The sequence below is a fragment of the Danio rerio genome, chromosome 11, assembly GCF_049306965.1.
Source record: "Danio rerio strain Tuebingen ecotype United States chromosome 11, GRCz12tu, whole genome shotgun sequence".
Taxonomy (NCBI): domain Eukaryota; kingdom Metazoa; phylum Chordata; class Actinopteri; order Cypriniformes; family Danionidae; genus Danio; species Danio rerio.
The window spans coordinates 33715001-33728128 of record NC_133186.1 but is presented as its reverse complement, the minus strand read 5'-3'; the positions used below and the strand labels follow the sequence as shown (position 1 = coordinate 33728128).

The window sequence follows — 13128 nt, the reverse complement described above, 5'->3', positions numbered from 1 at the left end:
CTGTGTTTTGCATTGACAATATACACAAAAATCTTTTTTTTTTTTACCTCAAGAATGATTTGACTCATGAAATCCTGTAGGTACTGTGTAACATAATCCTACACTGTCAGTTTAACCCTTAGTTTTACTCTGTATTCATGCAAAGATACAGTGACCAGTCTTGGAATGACCGTCAATTGTTCACCACAGTTTCACCTTGTCAGATCCCACAGGACTAAAGGCACCATGGTCCGTGCCATCCATCACAGGTCACCAAGGAAGGTTGACATTTTTCCGCTGGTTCCTCACGGATGTAGGGCAGCGCTGCCATTTCACTTCTCCTCAATCACAACCAGCAAAGGGAGAATTGTATTGATTTTTCTCAGAGTTTTCACGAATAACACACTCCCGAAATGGGTCATTGACTGTTGCACATTTCAGCCCCCTGCGTTTGTTTCCTCCATCTTCTCAGCTTTTTCTTTCTCTTAATCCATCAAAACAACACTACAGCCATAGATAAAAAAACATGTCACAAACATCTACTTGGATAGGCTGTTTTTTGTTATGTTTCATATTGTCTTAAATCTCTAGAGGTGGCGACACTTTCAAAGGTGCTGCTCAGCTTTGAAAGAAACAGATCAATAATACAAGCCTGTATTGATCAACCACTGGCTTTTAAAACCAGATTTTAAGGCATACAGAGTTCACAAGTACTTCAGAAACCATTCCTTTGCTTCTTAAGGGGTTTATAATGACTAGTAAAATGTTCATGGTTCTGATTGGCTGAGCTGCATTCAAAGCTGTCGTAAATTACCATACAAACATACACTTGAGACTTCATTATATCATTAATTCCTCACGTTTGTGTTGTTCCAAAATTTGCAAAGTTTCATTTGCTAGAACATATGGTTATTGTTTATGGTTATTGTTTAGATCAGGGGTGCCCAAACTTGGTCCTGGAGGTCTGGTGTCCTGCATATTTTAGTTCTAACCCCAAATAAACACACCTGAACCAGCTAATCAAGTACTTTCTAGGTATACTAAACCATCCAAGCAAGTGTTTTGAAGGAAGTCAGAGCTAAACTATGTAGGATCCTGCCCCTTCAGAACCGAGTGTGGACACCCCTGCTTTAGGTGAACAATTAATCTGTGTAGGCTAATTCAGGAAAAAAAAAAAACCCCCAACAATCCAGTGCAGCAAGACATAATCCATTGCTTTAATTTTTGAGTGATTTTTTTCAACATTCTAAATCGCACAAAATTGAGGGAAAAAGGTGTATTATTTGATTGAGTATGCTAGTTGATGATGGGACAAACCATTCCGCAAAAAATAACTTTTACATTTTAATAAATCTAATGACCATTAGATGGCAATATGCCAAAATACTGTATATTAATTAGTTTTAATTAATTTCACGCTAAAGCAAAAATAATGCATCAATCTTTATTTGTTCTTAAAGTCAATGATGGAAATCATCATAGATTAATCAACTATGGGCTCCAGGGGCCTCATGTATCAATGCTGCGTACACACAAAAACTTTGCTCACGTTTGGATTTACTAAAGATGAAATTAACGTGAGAATGTGCGTTGGTCTGCGCCAAACTCATGTCTGGCATACGTGCATTTCTTGTGTGTGATTGTTTTATTTCCATTGGTGACTCATAGAGGCAATGGTTAAATTGCACACTACAAAGTATTACACCTACTGTACACGTGAAAAACATTGCTATTAATTTATTGTTGATAAAATTGGTTAACTGACAAAATACCAGAATATTTGTGATTAAGAACATATAAAAGCATTTGCAACGGTATACCCTTAGTCTATGGCACTGGCAGTGTTGGCCAGTTGTAGAGCGGGTGATTGGGCAGCTGAAATGCCGGTAGTGCTGCCTTGATACCGCCTTGAGGGGTGCTGCTATACTGTCCTAACAAAGTGTTCCTCTAATACATCTGTCTCCCACAGACACGGATACCACCCAGACAGTAAAGTGTCGCCCACAATTGAGGCAACTCTCTCCTCAAAGGGTGTTAGTTCAACATCCCCTGTTCCTCCTCCTTTTCGGTCCACACTTTGACTGTGCGCCGCTGTTCTCCTCTTAACCTGCACCTTTACATCGGACCATTTCTTTTTTTAATTCACTTATAGTGCAATGTTCAGACCCCACTGCATTAACCGCGTCAGCTAAACTCTCCCACTCTATCTTTTTTCTTTTGTTAGTAATTCCGGAAGGCAAACTTGCAAATAACACCATTTTTCTATGGACTACCTCCGGTAAGAGCACCTCCAATTCACATTCTGTGAAGTTTCTCTTCTTGCTTGCTTTAACCATTGCTTTTTCGTTTGGTTTTGCCAAAGTGAAGTCATTACCATATTTATACGAGGAAGTAGAAAAGGAGGGGTTTTGTGCTTGTGCACTTGCGCTCAGTTTCACGTTAATTTGGATGTACAAAGAGAATATGCATGGGATTCTGTGTACGCAGTGTTTCGTACATTTGAATTTTTTTACTGCGTACACCCATTTACAGCTTTGTCCGTATGCAATGTTTTAGTATGAATTCAATGCTAGTCTTCGTACATGAGACCAGTGAAGACCCAAAAATAAAAATAAAAATAAGGCATACACCAAAACATGCTAAATAAACCCAACACAAACGCCATAATAAAAGGACACAAGTCTTACTTTATTGACATCCTAAACTTTATTTTACAAAGGTAAGCTTTTCATCCCAACCTCAACGAAACAAATTTACAAAGAAATAAAAACATCTTTTAAAAGGCCATAAAAAACAACATCCTGTCCTCTAGCAGCATCCAAACATCTGAACGTCCCAGAAATAAACCATTTTTATGTTTACAGTTATCATCTCTCAGCCAAGCTATACACAGTACTGCTGACATGGTTCACAAGTATACAAAGTGTACTGCCACGTGGAGTAATTACTCTTTTGTTTTTTTTTTTAGTGCAGAAAAGGAAAATACTCTCATTAAAATAACAATCTTAGGTTAAATAAGCTTAAATAAGAGGGCGAAGGTACAAGACACTTTTTTTCTGAGGTACTTTACAGCAACAAGCAGAATTTGGCTTTTTATATTAAGTGGTTTACAGGTGCTAGTCTGCGTTTACTGGCCTCCCACTTGAGGTCAGCCGTTTAGCATCTGTTGTTTGGGTAAAACAAAGCCTAACGGATAAAAGCAGTGGGCATGGATTTTGTAAGCACTCAGACAGTAAGATGGATTAACGAAAACAACTGAAAGACCACCAATAACATCAGGCACACAAAGACTTTTTTTGTATGTTTGTTTTTTTTCTACATAAAAGTTTTTGAATACAACCAAATCACACTCAGTGCTAATCTTATCGAACAATTGTGATTACAGCATCAGCAAAATTATTGCTACAACATTTGTTTTCAATGGGTTACTTACAAAAAAGATGTTTCAAAACTGGTATACAGCACACCTAGTCTTCGGGAGCTTTAGACACTAAGGAACGTTGCAATTGGCTGGTCTACATTTCCACATATGTTAGGGATTGCCAGGATTGAACTTGAGTTGCGATGCTAGCGATCAAAACTCACGCTTGAAGACGTCGAGTCCAAGGAACCAAAGATTTTTAGAAAGAAATCACGGCTTATTGCATTTACATTCACTTTCACGACACGTTTGTACCCTTCGATAGGTCACAACCCATTTAATTTCTCCTTTCCGACCCTCATCACATATTTAATTCCCTACTCTCCGTTTTTCATTCACATTCTCACGTCTTTCCACCAACTTTGACTCAGTTTTTAGTGTGTTAGCATATTAGCTTTGCACACGTTCACATTCAAATGCTGAAAATTCTCCTCTAACATCTTTTTTCTTTTATTTTTACAGTACACTGGACTAATTCTCCTTGGGTTATGGAGTTTGAAAAAGCACAAGAAGGGGGAGTTACGGGCTACTTCTGCTCAAGGTTTCTTGTCCATTGTGTTAAGAAACAATTCAGTGAATCTCCTCAGCTGTGCGGCTGCCGTCTGGCTCTCTTCATGCAGACGAAGGTTGTCCTGTCGGAGGTGTTGGACTTGCTCTTGGAGCATAGCCTTGTCTTCTTGCTCCTTTGGAGGAAAATAACAAAGTATGTGATTACAAATAACTGGCATTGGTGAATGCTGCAAACAGTGGGTGTTCAGCTATGTTAAGGATTTATTTAAGCGTTATGTTTGTCTGTTATTAAAGGCCTGTTATTATATGTTCTTACCTTCCTCAGGTCGTACTGCAGCTGTCGGAGAATGAGCTCCAGCTGGTTCACCTTCCCAGTGAGCAGAGTAGGAGATCCTTCCCTGTTTACATGGAAAACACACAGGACCGGTTAGACAGACAGGCGCATGGTTGATACAAAAGCAGATGGACAGTTATTTTAGAACAACAAAGGCAGACTTTAAATAAATTAACAAACACAGACAGACAGATGATAGCATGGCAGACTGAAAGACACGCAAAGTGTCAGATATTAGAACAACAGATTGATAAATAGGCAGACGCATGTCAGATGAAAAGACAAATATGCGTCAATAAAACATCACAGGTTAGAAAAAATGTCAGATGGCAGAGAGAGTCAGACTTTAGAATGATAGACAGACAGATGTAAGAATGAAAGACAGACAGACAGACAAACGTTAGAAAAACAGAAAGTCAGATGTTAGAACAACAAAATGATAGATGTTAGTACAACATACAGTCGAATGTTAGAATGACAGACAGATAGATGTTAGTACAACAGACAGACGTTAGTACAACAGACAGACAGTCAGATGTTAGAACAGAATGATATATGTTAGTACAACAGACAGTCGTAAGTTAAAATGACAGACAGATAGTTGTTAGAACAACAGACAGACAGATGTTTGAATGACAGACAGACAGACAGATGTTAGAACGACCGACAGACAGACAGACAGATGTTAGAATGACAGACAGACAGACAGATGTTAGAACGACCGACAGATAGACAGATGTTAGAACGACCGACAGACAGACAGACAGACAGATGTTAGAATGACCGACAGACAGACAGACAGACAGACAGACAGACAGACAGAAATTAGAATGTCAGAAAGACAGATGTTAGAATGACAATACGGATGTTAAAACAACAGACAGATGTTAGAACAACAGACAGACATATGTTAGGATGAGAGTCAGATGTTAGAACAACAGACAGGCAGACAGACAGACAGACAGACAGACAGACAGAAAGGTGGTAAAACGTCAGACAGACAGATGTTACAACAACAGAGAGACAGATGTTAGAACGTAAGACAGACAGACAGACATTCAGACATTAGAATGACACACTGACAGTCAGATGGTAGAACAACAGACAGAAAGAAAGACAGACAGACAGACAGACAGACAGACAGAAAGGTGGCAAAACGTCAGACAAATAGATGTTAGAACGACAGACAGAGAGAGAGATGTTAGAACGAAAGAGACAGACAGACAGACAATCAGACATTTGAATTACACACAGTCAGATGTTAGAATGACAGTCAGATGGTACAACGACAGACAAACAGACAGACAGACAGACAGACAGACAGAAATGTGAAAAAACGTCAGACAGATATACATTCAGATATTAGAACGACTGAAAGACATATGTTAGAATGACAGACAGACAGAAAGTTAGATGTTAGAACGACAGACAGATGTTAAAACTACATACAGAAAAACCAACACTTTCTCAGAGCAGTTTATAACTTTGTAGTGGCTAATTCGTATGGGCTCATTCCTACAATTTAGTATGATTTGTTCATCCCTTAATAACGTCAAAGTCCCTTTAAGGCAAGTCAGTTCTCTCTGCGGCCATATTTGAAACGCCTTTCAGGCAGTATGCTCAGGAATTTTGTCTGTATGGGGAAACATTAAATTCTCCAAAACTGTTTGCCAAGCTTACAATTACATTACATATTTGGAACCATCAATAAAATTAAACAACAATCATCTCATAAGTTTAGTTTCTAAACGTTCAAACCAAACAAAACCAGCATATTTTCAGGTTGCCATTGCACACTCGGAAGGAACGAGATCATGACACCAGTCTGACAAGACCAGGGGTGGGCAAACTCGGTCCTGGAGGGCCGGTGTCCTGCATAGTTTAGCTCCAACTCTAATCAAAAATACCTGAACATGCCAATAAGTGTCTCCAAGATCAGTAGAAATCTATAAGCAGGTCTGTTTGATTTGAGTTGGAGCTAAACTGTGCAACGGCCCTACAAGAGCGTTTGTCCACCCCTGGACAAGACAGGCCGTACCTTGCCTTTGTTTCCTACAGATTCCAGTGTGTTTGTTGACCACCAAACTGTCATAAAAGCACACGTCTGGTCCGAGCTTCTCTTTAGCAATCGATTATTGGCTCCTGTACTAGTAGGCGGGGCTTCATTCGCCGTATTGACCATTACACTTTTCCTACTCAAAACAATACGAGTGACAAGTGTTGTGTATTCTACAGTCTTTGATGATGGTTGGGTTTACGGGTGGGGTTTGGTTTGGTGACACGCCTCCTTTTAAAAATCGTAGAACTGAACTCAAATTTGTACAATTAGCCACTAAACTGACACGTTTCCTTGTGAGATCAGGCTGCAAAGACAGACAGACAGACAATAAGACAGACAGAGAAATGGAGTGACAGATCACATTTATGCTCACCCTGCTGGTAGAGTTGATGCGTCCACACATCCTACTCTTCTGGTCAGCTCCTCGGAAAGCTCCAGAACCTGCTTGCTCTGCTCATCTTCAGTCAGAGAGCTCAGAGAGGTCGCAGTCTGATCTAAAAGTCAGAAATACATGTATTTAGTGTGAAATTCAGTCTGAAACCTCCATTACAAACTCACATTTAACAGTAACAGCAATGCAGTGTTACTATGCGCTGTGACACTACTATACTATGTGCTGTTTACAATGTGTTTACTTCATTTATAAGCAGATGCATGATGGAAATTAATCATAAAGTACATGTTTATCACTTATTAGCATTGCAGAGAAAAAAAAATAAGAAGAGAAAAGCAGAAAATCCCTAAAGGCACCGGAAACAGGCGAAGCTGAGGTGATACCGGCTGATGTTTCAGGTACTCTGGGCTTCAAGAAGCACAGAGAGAAAAGCTTATTAAATGTGATCTTCCTTTTCAGCTCGTTCCGAGGTGTTACAGCGAACTGTTAACCAGCTTCAGCAGAGCAAGGTGTTAATTAAGTGAGGAACGGAGCTAACGCGGCAGAAGGGTTAATGGCGAGACCGCAGGGGGGGAGGGTTCACACGCTTTCAGGTGAGTTTAGCATTACACTGTCAGTCGGGCACATCATTATGCATTCAAAACTGAGAGAACACACACATATAGTGGATTTACCTCCGGTGAGAGGGCAGAGGGGGGGTGGAAATGTCAAACATGCTGTTTTTCGTTTTTACATTTGAATTTGCCCCATGTCGCTGACAGATTTGCTTTAAGCATGTGGAGGAAAAGCATTTATGTTGATGAATTCAAGCTAAATTTAAATGAGAATGCTAAATAATAACATGCATTAACCTTTGGTCTGACTTGTGCAATGAGCAGAAACTGATACAAGTGCTGGTGTAAATCACATTAATAAAAGTGTTATCTGTTTTTAGATACCAATTTTTATTACTGACCTAGATGTGTAATGCTACTACACTATAATTATTTAATTAAGGGTTATATTATTAGCAAAAGATTGACCTACAGTTAATAAAGTTGTTAAGCTCTATGTTATTGAGATCTTAGTTTGCTACATATTACTGAAGTAACATTGTGTTCTGCACTTGAAGAATCTAAAATTAAGTAAATAATTTTTTAAAAAGTAAATTCTACTTATTAATTGCAAAAGATGGACCAAACCCCTTAACTGTAACCCCTAACTATAACTAAAATCTATATACAATTTTGAATACCTATGTAAAACACTGATAACAAAATAAGGACCAAACATATTAATATAAAATTACCTTGCCATCAATTTCCCTTGCATACTATTAAAATGTTAAGCAATCATTTTTACTATTTACATGTTTTATATATAATTGTTTATGCTAGTTTAGTTTTTGATGTTCCATTAAAGCTAGTAAATATGTAATTCTTGACATCACTAAAGGCGACACCACTTGTAAAAATAAATTTGTGAAGTAGAAAAATTCTTGATATTAAAAATTTGTATTTTTAAAATACTATTTGCAGAATTTATATATAATTTTTTATGCAATCTTAGTTTTTGATGTTCCAATTCGGCTAGTAAATATGCTAATTCTAGACATCACTAAAGGCAACACCACTTGCAGAAATAAATTGTGTGAAGTAGAAAAATTTGTGATCTTAAAAATAATGAGTATTTATTATTTTTTTTTACTATTTGCATAATTTATGTATAATTTTTCACGCTAGTTTAGTTTCCGATGCTACATTTCCGCAAGTAAATAGGTTCATTCTTGATATAACTAATGGCGATACCACTTGCAGGAATAACATTTTTAAAGTAGAAAAATTCTTGATATTTAAACTGAGTATTTATTATTTATTTATTATTTATTTGCATAATTTTAATATATTTTTTATGCTAGTTTAGTTTCCGATGCTCCATTTCTGCAAGTAAATATGTTCATTCTTGATATCACTAATGGCGACACCACTTGCAGGAAAAAAATTTGTGAAGTAAAAAACTCTTGATATCTAAAACGAGTATTTATTTATTTATTTATTATTTATTTTTTACTATTTGCATAATTTATATATACACATTTTATCCTAGTTTAATTTTTGATGCTCTATTTCCACTGGTAAATGTTCATTCTTGACATCAGTAAAGACGACAACACTTGCAGAAAAAAAATTTGTGAAGTATGATATCAAGTGTGTTATCAAAAATTTGTATTTAATAATAAATACTGATAGTAATAAAATTGTTTATGCTTGCTTAGTGTTTGATGCTCCATTTCCGCTAGTTAATACAATGATCTCTCGTTATAACGTGGTTTACTTTTCATGACCTCATAGTTTTGCTGATTTTTTTCATGCAATTTGACATGCTTTTTTTCCACAGCGCATTGTGTTCTGCGATTCGGTTAGCGCATTGTGTTATGTGTTCTGATTGGCTGTAGACCATTGTCAATCAATCCTTTCCATGTTGTGTTTCCTGTACAATACAGAATACATTCAGCTTTCCAAATTTACAAAAATCTTCGATCGCTAGCAGTGTGGCTCTGAAGTGCTGCACTGTATGTTTGCCAGTTTTCTCCTCACAATGTCGACGAAACGTTCTACATTGTCAAAGGCACCTGCAGTAGCAACCCAAAAGGCAAAGGAAGAAGCCAACTATCGCACAAAAAGTTGTACTTCTAGACAAGGAAGGTAGAAGTTACACGGCTGTAGGGCGCCATTACAGAATAAAAAAAATTAAGATCAGATGATTTTGATCTTTGGTTTTATTCTATAATACTGGACTTTTTTTTTAAAAAAGGGTTTGAACTTTGAGTGTTTAGACAAGAGAGAAAAGTGTGCAAATGTTAATACCTGTCTGAGAAAAGTGTATAAAGCATTTAGTGAGGGGTTTTACAGCCTTAAAACATCAATAATAATTGTAAAAAATAAAGTGGACTACTTCCTGGATTTCGCGTTCATTTTTAGAAGGTAACTTTTGTGAATGACGAGGGACCGATTCATGTTAATTCTGGATATCACTAAATATCAAGATATCATATCACTAGCGATACCACTTGCAGAAATAAAATTTGTGATGTTTGATATCAAATGTGATATAAAAAATGAGTATTTATTAATAAAGTATTTATTTTTACTATTTGCATAATTTGTTCACAATTTTTTAATTAAATTATTTATACAAATAATTTATATAAATATAGATTAATCTTAATTTTTAAATCCACATTTTTAACACGTATAACTGACATGAATACACAATTATATTTACTTTTCTAGTTGTTTACTTTTCTGTTTTATTGTGATTAAATGAACCACTTAGAAATTGCAAATATTTAGCATGAAACAATTTGATGCAATTTTAAAATGTGTATATCACAAATATGTTTTCACCCCCTCTTAATTAGAATTCACACCCCATCACGGACACAAATATATAATATGTATTTTGCGCAGATGCTAGGTATGGTCTTGGTAGGTGGAGAATTTCTTTTGTTTTCTTATAAAGACCAACCAGCTCTTTTGTTAAGAGGAATGTATGCCACGACCCTTCATATATTCAATATACCATGATGGGCAACCACACACGATGTTGACCTGGCATTGTGTCGTCAAACGGCGAGCTAAAAGCAACTGTGAGGCTCCTTTAAATGCTTCCAACACCTTTCAGCTCTTCCTCCACCCCCCCTCCTTTCATTTCATTTCATTAACAGGCTCGCAGTGAGGGGTGTCGTCGAGCTGGAGCTCAATGGACGGATAATTATCAGAGCTCCGAACAAAAACACGCACAAAGCAGCGCATGGAAATCAACAATGTGAATTCAGTCCTATCTAGTTAGCACCCCAAACCCAGAGGCAAAAAGCTAACTTCATCACTTCTAGCACTGTAAAACTTGAAAGTTGTCACTATTTCAGGCACACTCATTTGGCAAGCCGTTTTGACTTTTAGTCAGTCTCAGTGTATTATGAATTTGAGGTATTTCCATTAGCTAAAATGCTAACGCTTCATATCAGGAATGAGATTTCTACTAGAAACTATGTTAGTTTTTGATATCAGTAACTGCATTTATACAAAATAATGATCGTTTTTGATATCAACAGTGATGTTTTCATGCAAAGAATTTAAATCCTTGATATCAACAATTACATTATTGCTAGTTAAAATGCTAACTCATGTCACAAACTTGATTTGTACTTACAACAATGGCGATTTTTGATATCAGGAAGTACATTTACTTGAGTAAAGATGCAGATTCTTGATTTCAGTAAAGATTTGATCACTTATTGAAATCAACTAAGCAATAAGTAACAATTAAATAATGCCAATTCATCATATCATGAATTTAATTTCTGCTAATAGCATTTTGGAATGCTCAATTTCCGCTAGTAATTTCAATTGTTGAGATATTCCATTAGCTAAAATGCTTACGCTTCATTTCATTAATGAGATTTCTCCTAGAAACGATGACAGTTTTTGATATCAGTAATTGCATTTTCACAAAATAAAGATATTTTTTTATATTAACAGTGATGTTTTCATGAAAATAATCAAAATTTTTGATATCAACAATTACATTTTCGCTAGTTATAATGCTAACTCTACATGTCACAAATTAGATTTGTACTAACAATGGCAATTTTTGATATCAGGAATTACAATTACACAAGTAAAGATGTTAATTCTTGATTTCAGTAATGATCTTATCACTTACCAATTAATTGAAATCAGTCAATTTATTGATTTCCAATCCAATTATTGATATCAACAATTACATTTTCCGTAAAACAATGCCAATTTGTCATATCATGAATAAAATTTCTACCAATGGCAATTTATGATGCTCCTTTTCCACTAGTAAATATGTCAATTCTTGATAACACTAATGGCGACACCACTTGCAGAAATTCTTAAAGTAAAAAATGATTGATGAAAAACTGATTAAAGATTTGTTCTAACTCAGCTGTTTCTTACTAGATGAACTAAATCTACATTTTTTGAATCAGAAATACAATTGTTGCTAGTAAAAAACTTTATTTTGATATGACTAATTACATGTTTAGTCACACAATGGGGTTACTGCACAAAGATGTTTATTTTAGGTCAGCCAGCCAGCCCCAGGGCTTCCAATGAATTGCCTTCCCATACAAAATTGATGCGTTTAAGATCTGATTTCTTTAAATAACAGCAATAATCACTGCCTGTCTGAGATACAATATAAAGTGGGTCTCAAATCAGACAAAAAGCACTGCATTAAATTCCATTTCCCCCCACCATGTCTTTAAAATACGCCGGTTTATTTTACCTCAGAATTTTCAATGGAGTTTCCTGCACTAGCCTGCTGCTAATGTCAGAGCAACGGTATTTCGACTCTTTTCATGCTTTAACAAGCAAATGAATGCTTAAGTCTATTTAACTGATTATATTTGAATTACATTAAAATATCGATGCTGTAAAAAGAACCTTTTGAAATTGAAAATAGTCCAATAAATCTCTCACTGGAAGTCCATCATTGGCTAAAAAACATTAGCTGTGCATATACAGCCCATTGTCTGTTTGAAAAATGTAATAATGTTGAAAACGCTAGTGAAAACTGAATTCTCGATTTCAGGACTTCACAATATATTTATTAGTATTAAAAGTTCTACCTCTACTAGCAAGAAATACAGAGCTAACATGTGATAATGGAACTTCAACAAGTAAAAAGTCAATTCTTGATACCAACGAATATGAATGGCGACATTCAGGCCTAATCCCAATTCTACCCCTTAAGACCTTTCTCTTACCCCTCGTTTTGCACGTTTACGTGAAACGGTAGAGGTGTCCCAATTCTCTTTAGCTTTAAGATGGGTTATTAGTTTTTACAAATTTAATTAGATTGAACTTAAAACAATTAAGTTGTGCCCGAAAGAACTCAAGAATTGTGTTGTTTCAGCTCATTTTAAATACGTTTGAACAAGCAGCAAACATCATTTTTGAAGTGTGAAAAATGTACATCCTGCGACTGAATAAAAGCAAATTTTTATATCCGTCAGGTCACAAGATCACATCACTAAAAAAAAACAACAACCCTAAAAAGGAAAAACCTGCTTGTCAGACACCCCTCCAGCCAATTACCGCCATCTAGCAGACATTTTCCCAATTTTTTTAGCATCCAGATCATAAGTAAAATCTCAGTTGAAGAAGCGCAATGCCGTGCCCTAGCCAGCTTTGGCCTCACTCTCCACAGCGACCGGTTGAAGGTGAGGGAACAGCTGTAATTGCACGCAAGCAAAAGCGTCCAAAACCCAAAATGTGTAATTACAGCGAGCGATGGCTTGAGTCATTTCCCTAAGTGGTGTCTTGCTGGGCTCACATAGTGATAATGGCTTAATTTCTCCATGCTCAAAATACGTTCTCTGCTCCTAATTAGCACCTTGCGGAACAATGCGCCCTCAGGCA

The 13128-nt window shown here is 36.4% G+C and overlaps 1 protein-coding gene across 6 annotated transcripts in view; it reads right to left on the bottom strand.

The window, feature by feature from the left end:
* Positions 1-2666: 2666 nt before the first annotated feature.
* Positions 2667-13128, bottom strand: part of sipa1l2 (signal-induced proliferation-associated 1 like 2) — a 148518-nt gene continuing 138056 nt past the window's right edge. For all 6 annotated transcript variants that reach the window (XR_012386775.1, XM_068224163.2, XM_073915855.1 and 3 more), the window contains 3 exons: positions 6677-6797; positions 4227-4308; positions 2667-4083 (listed from right to left, as the gene is read on the bottom strand). Coding sequence is in view for 5 of the 6 variants with exons in the window: in XM_068224163.2 (XP_068080264.1) it covers positions 3937-4083; positions 4227-4308; positions 6677-6797 (350 nt within the window). In the remaining variant the exon portion in view is untranslated. The remainder of the gene's footprint in view (positions 4084-4226; positions 4309-6676; positions 6798-13128) is intronic.